The 8,560-nt window shown below is 39.9% G+C and overlaps 2 protein-coding genes across 3 annotated transcripts; both read left to right on the top strand.

Moving 5' to 3' along the window:
- The first annotated feature begins 52 nt into the window (after positions 1 to 52).
- On the top strand, positions 53 to 1,616 carry fbxo48 (F-box protein 48). 2 transcript variants are annotated; one of them, XM_029740347.1, is made up of 3 exons: positions 53 to 99; positions 645 to 984; positions 1,196 to 1,616. In XM_029740347.1, the coding sequence occupies exons 2-3, from the start codon at positions 685 to 687 to the stop codon at positions 1,355 to 1,357; spliced, it is 462 nt and encodes a 153-aa protein (XP_029596207.1). In that variant the 5' UTR covers positions 53 to 99; positions 645 to 684; the 3' UTR covers positions 1,358 to 1,616. The 2 variants fall into 2 exon arrangements, with proteins under 2 accessions (XP_029596207.1, XP_029596206.1); XM_029740346.1 differs by having other exon boundaries at positions 56 to 144.
- Positions 1,617 to 4,491: 2,875 nt separating this feature from the next.
- Positions 4,492 to 8,464, top strand: LOC115177590 (CB1 cannabinoid receptor-interacting protein 1-like). The gene is made up of 3 exons (XM_029738471.1): positions 4,492 to 4,740; positions 5,298 to 5,442; positions 7,364 to 8,464. The coding sequence occupies exons 1-3, from the start codon at positions 4,559 to 4,561 to the stop codon at positions 7,526 to 7,528; spliced, it is 492 nt and encodes a 163-aa protein (XP_029594331.1). The 5' UTR covers positions 4,492 to 4,558; the 3' UTR covers positions 7,529 to 8,464.
- The last annotated feature ends 96 nt before the right edge of the window (positions 8,465 to 8,560 follow it).

Genomic DNA, 8,560 nt, shown 5'->3' with positions numbered 1-8,560 from the left:
GTACGCATGCGCTGTCCCATATCAGTCATCGTCGTAGTTAACGTTCGGTAAACGACATTTTGAACTGAAAGAGAGACATTTAAACCGTGAGCTGTCTAGGTAGTCGTAAACGATTCATTATTTAACACATTTTCATCTGAACAGGTAGCTATCTAATAATACAATGATGAATATAACGTTCATATCTAGTCTGACTCTGATCAAGCTTGCCGTAATATTTTTTGTTGTCGAATTCGACACAACGAAATACCACGCTGCACACGTCGAGTAAATTACTATCGAATCGGACCTGGCCAGCTGGCTACCGTACACCCAGTCATAACGTTATACAGTATATAGAGACTCTGGTCAACGTTTTCTAGCTAAATGGCCCACAAAACCATGGCTATCAAACTATAGCTTTGGGACACAACATCGGGAGTCCATAGACTGTGTCCCAAAGCTAGCAAGCCCCAGCCAAAGTCCATTGCATTGGCACAGACCTATTTATGGCCCTGTACAGAAACAACCCCGAACCATTGACACTAGACCTGCATTAATTGGACAGGTAGCTAGGTATAGGTATTAAGCCTTTATAAGCATTGTTTTTGCTGCAGCTTGCTCTCACTGCTACACCACTTGTTCATTATCATACTTTTTCACAGAACAGGGCCACTGTTAAATCAAGGTGTGGGACACTGAACTATGCAGTATGTCTCCAAAAGGAACTCCATTGCCTATTTTGTCTGTGAAAGAAGTCCCATCTTGACCTCCCCCAAAGAGACATGCCCACACAACTTTGCTGAAATAATGCCCCCGGAAATGAGCTTGAAGATTTTCAGCGAACTGGACATTGACAGCTTATGTAGTGCATTGTTGACCTGCAAACTGTGGCACCAGATCATTGAAGACAGCGACCACCTCTGGAGGAATCACTGCCTGACTGTGCAAGCTTTCTGTCAACAGGAGGTTGATGGGGACAGACAGTATGGACTGTCGTGGAAGGTGGGTCTGTTGGTTTTTAAACAGCTTCACCTCAATTATGCTAGACTACTGGAATGCCTGTCTATAACATCATTGCCAGATTGCAAATATAGACGTATCATAGACATCACATCCCCCCTTACGAAACATTAATACAATAATGCTCTTTTGGATGAGTATCATTTCTCTCAATAACAAATGCCTTTGTCATTCTTTAATAATTTCTTATTAGGTCACCCTGGTGCGGAATTACAGGAGAGGTTTTCTGAAGAGAGAATGGTTAAGGGGACGATACAGCAACATTCGTTCTGCCGATGAACTACTGGACAGGAACATGTGCTCATTGGATGTGGAGACTTGGGGCGAGATTCTGGAAGCAGAGCTGGAGAGATAGATGCAATGCTATAAAGAGATATGAGTGAACTCTTTAGATTTAATACTTATGTCTTAAGCACTTGATTTGTTTTATACCTTTATACCATTTGTATATATGATTATGGTTCAATCACAGACTTGTATATCTTTTTTTGTTATACATTAATATATGTTAGGCTATACTCCAGTAAAATACGTATACCCTTTAATGGATTCCTAAATCAGTGATACAATTGTGCCTTCACTACACTGAATAAAGTGGGGTCAATTAAGATCATTTGCGTTTACGTCTTTGTTTACAGTATAGCATTAAAGTGCAGTACTTTCGCTATTTGTCAGTATTTATGAGCTATTTAAACACCTTTGGTTGACTTCTAATTTGAGTTATATTGTATACAAAATACTCATAATGCACTGTATCAGATATATGGGGCTGGAACCCAATATTTGCTATTTCAATTCATTTTGACATGACTGTTCATGTGTTCACTTTATGTACATCCATGCAAATTCATGTATTACTCACTGTAGACTATATCACCACGGATCACCATGCATTCATTGAGAGACATCATGATTTTGATGCACAAACAAATCTGGTGTGGTGCATAACATCTTTAATAGTTAATTAAATGATTGTAGTTAGTACCGTAATTATAAAGACAAAGTCAATTGCCATATTTAAACTCTGCCACTGTATCAAAAGCCACATCCACAAATTAAACAGCAAAGAAACTTCAGGCTACACTTTCTAAGGTTCTTTAACAAAGTTCCACTATTTCAGCAGCCTGGACAGGGTCAACTCGAATCAATTGACAGACTTTCTAAGGTCTCTAACAAGATCCAATGTCAGCACTTCAGATGGATAGCTAACCATATTCGGACATCGCACATTAGGGAAGTTCATCCTGCATTGTTAATTGTTGTTTTATAGTTTAATACAGTGTGTGGGCCTACATCCTGCCAGTATGTCCATGTAAGCATATAGCAACTAGGAACACCATAGAAAACCCTGAAAACAAAATACACTGAGTGTACAAAGCTCTTTCCATGAGATAGACTGACCACGTGAATCCAGGTGATAGCTATGATCTCTTATTGATGTCACCTGTTAAATACACTTCAATCAGTGTGGATGAAGGTTAGGAGACGAGTTGAATCGTTATTATTACGCCTTGAGACGATTGAAACATGGATTGTGTTTGTGTGCCATTTAGAGGTTGAATGGGCATGACAAAGATTTACAGTGCTGTCAGAAAGTATTCATACCCCTTGACTTGTTCCACATTATGTTGTGTTACAGCCTGAATTCAAAATGGATTCATTTTTTTTCTTACCCATCTATACACAATACCTCATAATGACAAAGTGAAAACATGTTTTTAGAAATGTATTAGTGTTTATTTCATTTTTTATTTTTTCGAAATACAGAAATATTACATTTACATAAGTATTCACACCCCAATACATGTTATAATCACCTTTGGCAGCGATTACAGCTGTGAGTCTTTCTGGGTAAGTCATAAGAGCTATGCACACCGGGATTGTACAATATTTGCAACAAAAAAATGGTATTGTTCAAGGTCTGTTAAGTTGGTTGTTCATCATTGCTAGACAGGCAAGTTCAAGTCTTGCCATAGATTTTCAAGGAGATTTAAGTCAAAATTGTAACTAGGCCACTCAGGAACATTCAATGTCATCTTTGTAACTCCAGGGTATATTTGTCTCCCGAGTGTCTGTTGGAAAGCAGACTAAACCAGGGTTTCTTCTATGATTTTGCCTGTGCTAGCTCTATTCAATTTATTTTCATCCTAAAAAACTCCTTAGTCCTTGTCGATGACAAGCATACCCATAACATGATGCAGCCACCACCATGCTTGGAAATATGAACGGTAGTACTCAGTGATGTGTTGTATTGGATTTGCCCCAAACATAACCCTTTGTATTCAGGACATAAAGTTAATTTCTTTGCCACATGTTTTGCTGTTTTACTTTAGTGCCTTATTGCAAACACATTGCATGTTTTGTAATATGTATATTCTGTACAGGCTTCCTTCTTTTCACTCTTTCATTTACAGTGCATTCTGAAAGTATTCAGACCCCTTGACTTTTTCCACATTGTTACATTACAGCCTTATTCTCAAATATATTAAATTCATTGTTTTCCTCATCAATCTACACACAATACCCCAATAATGACAAAGTGAAAACAATTTTCGGGAAATGTTTGAAAATTTATAAAAAATAAAAAACATAACTTATTTACATTAATATTCAGAACTTTTGCTATGAAACTAGAAATTGAGCTCAGGTGCATCCTGTTTCCTCCATTGATCATCCTTGAGATGTTTCTACAACTTGATTGGAGTCCACCTGCCCTGAATGATGGGTGGCCACTGTATTATTGCAATTTATTATGTGACATTTTTACTCCTGAACTTATTTAGGCTTGCCATAACAAAGGGGTTGAATACTTATTGGCTCAAGACATTTCCGCTTTTCATTTGTAATGAATTTGTAAAAATGTGTAAAAACATAATTCCACTTTGACATTATGGGGTATTGTGTGTAGGCCAGTGACACAACATCTCAATGTAATCTATTTTAAATTCAGGCGGTAACAACACATTTTAGAATAATTCAAGCGGTGTGAATACTTTCTTTCTTTGAACGGGTTATGGAGGTAGGTGCAATGTGCACCGGTTTGAGTGTGTCAAGAACGGCAACGCTGCTGGGTTTTTCACGCTCAACAGTTTTCCGTGTGTATCAAGAATGGCCCTTCTCCCAAATGACATCCAGCCAATTTGACAACTGTGGGACGCATTGGTGTCACCATGGGCCAGCATCTCTGTGGAACGCTTTCGACGCTTTGTAGTCCATACCCCGACGAATTGAGGCTGTTCTGAGGGCAAAAGAGGATGCAACTCAATATTAGTAAGGTGTTTCTAATGGTTTGTACACTCAGTGTATAATTACGTGCATTCAGATCAGATCTTTATTTGTAGGACTATCTATGGCAGAAGGCTATGGATCATTTTAATCTGTATGGTGATTATCCTCAGTGAGGAACTGTGTCGGAGGAATGCAGCCATCATTGTTAGTGATTTTACCATTTTGCCAGCTGTACACGTCACAACATCCTCTCTCTTGCTGCATCATTCCGCTTTCTCTTTAATAATTATAGGGTGCCCACGAGACCATAATAGGCTATAGTTCAATCATGGTCGACGATGTTCCACCGATTATAAATATTTCTATCGCTCTAAAAATTCAACCAAATGATGGACCGGTGTTTTTCAAGGTGGATGGGACCAGATTCGGCCAGAGCAGGACAATAAAATTGCTTACTGGGTCGAAGTATAAGGTTGAGGTGGTTATGAAGCCGGGCAATGCTGATGCCGCGTAAGTACAAAATACTATATCAAGAAAAGCACTGGACATTTGCATTAGTAATATTGAATTCGTTTACAATACACTCAAATTAAATTCACCAGTCAGTCTTACTATAGCCCATTACAGTGCGTCTGTGGATGCAGCCTGATGCAGGCGCTATATTCTGCCTTCCCTGAGTGTTTGATCAAATGTTGTTTTTCTGACGTATAGGCCTATGTATCTGCATGTTACTGTATCTCCAAATGGGTTGACTGCAAATGTATGTCTGTATACCCCCTATATCTTACAGGCTATTTTACAATGCATAGGCTACAGCCTACAATGGATAGGCTACAGTAGCCTACCTTTCCCCTTTCCCCTACCCGATATCCTGCGTTAATAAATGATGTCTTGACGCGGCGTGCGAATGCATTTTTAATCAAACCAAGGAGGGTGATGACAGAAAGCGTCCTTTTTGCGTGTTGATTCACGTTTCAACAATTCACTGCCGATGGTAGGCTACATGCCCATTGGGTTGGGTTTGGAATGATGTCCACTAACTAAAGGGTCTGTTTCATGATTCCCAGCACCATGAACATCGGAGGTATCACCATCCCCCTAGAGCAGCAGTCCAAAGATGAGGAGTCAGTGGTGTACCATGGACATTATGACACGGAGGGAGTGCCTCACACGAAGAGTGGGGACAGGCAACCTGTCCAAGTCAGCATAGAGGTAATCCAGTAGAATACTTCATCCTAATTGTATAACTAAGCAGTAACTAACTGAGTTATTGATAATTAAGTGGTGTCTTCTGGCAATATACAGTGAGGGGAAAAAAGTATTTGATCCCCTGCTGATTTTGTACGTTTGCCCACTGACAAAGAAATGATCAGTCTATAATTTTAATGGTAGGTTTATTGGAACAGTGAGAGACAGAATAACAACAAAAAAATCCAGAAAAACGCATATCAAAAATGTTATAAAATGATTTGCATTTTAATGAGGGAAATAAATATTTGACCCCTCTGCAAAAAATGACTTAGTACTTGGTGGCAAAACCCTTGTTGGCAATCACAGAGGTCAGACGTTTCTTGTAGTTGGCAACCAGGTTTGCACACATCTCAGGAGGGATTTTGTCCCACTCCTCTTTGCAGATCTTCTCCAAGTCATTAAGGTTTCGATGCTGACGTTTGGCAACTCGAACCTTCAGCTCCTTCCACAGATCTATGGGATTAAGGTCTGGAGACTGGCTAAGCCACTCCAGGACCTTAATGTGCTTCTTCTTGAGCCACTCCTTTGTTGACTTGGCCGTGTGTTTTGGGTCATTGTCATGCTGGAATACCCATCCACGACCCATTTTCAATGCCCTGGCTGAGGGAAGGAGGTTCTCACCCAAGATTTGACGGTACATGGCCCCATCCATCGTCCCTTTGATGCGGTGAAGTTGTCCTGTCCCCTTAGCAGAAAAACACCCCCAAAGCATAATGTTTCCACCTCCATGTTTGACGGTGGGGATGGTGTTCTTGGGGTCATAGGCAGCATTCCTCCTCCTCCAAACACGGCGAGTTGAGTTGATGCCAAAGAGCTCCATTTTGGTCTCATCTGACCACAACACTTTCATCCAGTTGTCCTCTGAATCATTCAGATGTTCATTGGCAAACTTCAGACGGGCATGTATATGTGCTTTCTTGAGCAGGGGGACCTTGCGGGCGCTGCAGGATTTCAGTTCTTCACTACGTAGTGTGTTACCAATTGTTTACTTGGTGACTATGGTCCCAGCTGCCTTGAGATCATTGACAAGATCCTCCCGTGTATTTCTGGGCTGATTCCTCACCGTTTTCATGATCATTGCAACTCCACGAGGTGAGATCTCGCATGGAGCCCCAGGCCGAGGGAGATTGACAGTTCTTTTGTGTTTCTTCCATTTGCGAATAATCGCACCAACTGTTGTCACCTTCTCACCAAGCTGCTTGGCGATAGTCTTGTAGCCCATTCCAGCCTTGTGTAGGTCTACAATCTTGTCCCTGACATCCTTGGAGAGCTCTTTGGTCTTGGCCATGGTGGAGAGTTTGGAATCTGATTGATTGCTTCTGTGGACATGTGTCTTTTATACAGGTAACAAGCATAGATTAGGAGCACTCCCTTTAAGAGTGTGCCCCTAATCTCAGCTCGTTACCTGTATAAAAGACACCTGGGAGCCAGAAATCTTTCTGATTAAGAGGGGGTCAAATACTTATTTCCCTCATTAAAATGCAAATCATTTTCTAACATTTTTGACATGCGTTTTTCTGGATTGTTTTGTTGTTATTCTGTCTCTCACTGTTAAAAAAAACCTACCATTAAAATTATAGACTGATCATTTCTTTGTCAGTGGGCAAATGTACAAAATCAGCAGGGGATCAAATACTTTTTTCCCTCACTGTAAATGTACATTTTCTCATATTTAGACCTAACTCAAAATATTGATATTATCAGCACTAATAACTCATCAATTCTCTTATCAAAACTATTTTCAGACATTTTAAAATGCATTTGTTGTAAGAAATGTGCTATAGACAGTAAATACAGTTTGATTGATTTAAAGTAATCTACAGCATCATATGATTGAGTCCCTTCAAGGAATGTCTTTCTTTTCTCTGTGTTTTTGTGTCAGTTTGGAAAGGCGGGCCAATTCGAGACAATATGGCAAGTAAAGTACTATAACTACTACAAGCGAGACCAATGCCAGTTTGGGAACAAATTCACCAATATCGAGTACGAATGCAAGCCCAATGAGACGCGCAGCCTGATGTGGATCAACAAAGAGGCGTTCAATTGAGGAACACCAATCAACTCATTCTTCCAATACCCAGTAACGGAAGAAAAACAAGCAAAGGAGATGCGTTGCACACAATGACTCTTTTACCATCAACTTAAGAGGGAAAAGCCTTACTGAAGGCATGTGCTTCAAGTCACTGAGCACCATAATTGTCTGTTTTAGAGAGAGGGGGGGCAGTTATCTACCAGTCTGATCTCGGGGGTTGTTCTTGATTGGTTTTTATCAAGACACGTAGTCAGGTTGTTATCAGCAATATCATTGGGAACCACAGCTATACAACATTCGCTGGGTTGACTCTCAGCTCTGGCCACACGAGCTGAAGCTGTGGCCCTCCTGGACCAGGATTGAAGACAGTTGCGGGTGAAATGTATATAACCCGATTTATTACGTGTGAGGTGTGTGTGACGTGAGTTATATGAATAAATGTACATATTTGTGTTATCCTATGTGTTAGTTCTAGTGTTGTTTAAGCCTTTGAACAGCTGTCTACTTCTGAACAGCACAATTGTGATTAGCCTATAAAGGGGTGAGACAGTTTTTGTTGTTGTTAAAACTTCTATATTATTTATGGAGATATTCATATTCTATAATCTATTAACGGCTTCTATTCTTGTAATGTTGTGGATCACCATTATTGTTTTGTCTCAGTTTTGTCTGTAAATGCATGGCTGAATAATCCTATGCCTAAAGGTTTTGTTCTTCAGATGCAAAATGATATCAGATTGCCTAAAATGTTCAGTTCTGTTATATATGTAATTGAAAAGTGGAAGTAAATAAACCCATACCAGTTACTAGCGTACTTGATTAACATAATTGTCCAATAATTGGAATAAGGAGTTTGTTGTTGCTGTTGTTTAAATTGTCCTATTGAAGACACTAATTTCACTGAAAGCGTTTATGATTAATTTCTCATTACAGAAGCCTGTTTACAGACTACATTGCTTCCTTGTCCTCATTAGCAGTGTAAGCCACCTTATTCACATGCCCACTTGCACATCCTATTCCAATCAGTTAGACAAATTAGGCCTCATC

This window comes from Salmo trutta, chromosome 38 (genome assembly GCF_901001165.1).
Source record: "Salmo trutta chromosome 38, fSalTru1.1, whole genome shotgun sequence".
Taxonomy (NCBI): Eukaryota; Metazoa; Chordata; class Actinopteri; order Salmoniformes; family Salmonidae; genus Salmo; species Salmo trutta.
Note: the sequence above shows the minus strand (reverse complement) of the source record. Positions and strands in the feature narration are given on the sequence as shown.

What these genes read in the sequence shown, in the direction of transcription:
- fbxo48 (XM_029740347.1), top strand. Translation starts at nt 685, where the DNA reads ATGCAGTATGTCTCCAAAAGGAACTCCATTGCCTATTTTGTCTGTGAA. An exon ending in AGTATGGACTGTCGTGGAAG is followed by an intron (nt 985 to 1,195) that starts GTGGGTCTGTTG and finishes ATTTCTTATTAG; the next exon opens with GTCACCCTGGTGCGGAATTA.
- LOC115177590 (XM_029738471.1), top strand. Translation starts at nt 4,559, where the DNA reads ATGGTCGACGATGTTCCACCGATTATAAATATTTCTATCGCTCTAAAA. An exon ending in CCGGGCAATGCTGATGCCGC is followed by an intron (nt 4,741 to 5,297) that starts GTAAGTACAAAA and finishes CATGATTCCCAG; the next exon opens with CACCATGAACATCGGAGGTA. An exon ending in CTGTCCAAGTCAGCATAGAG is followed by an intron (nt 5,443 to 7,363) that starts GTAATCCAGTAG and finishes TTTTTGTGTCAG; the next exon opens with TTTGGAAAGGCGGGCCAATT.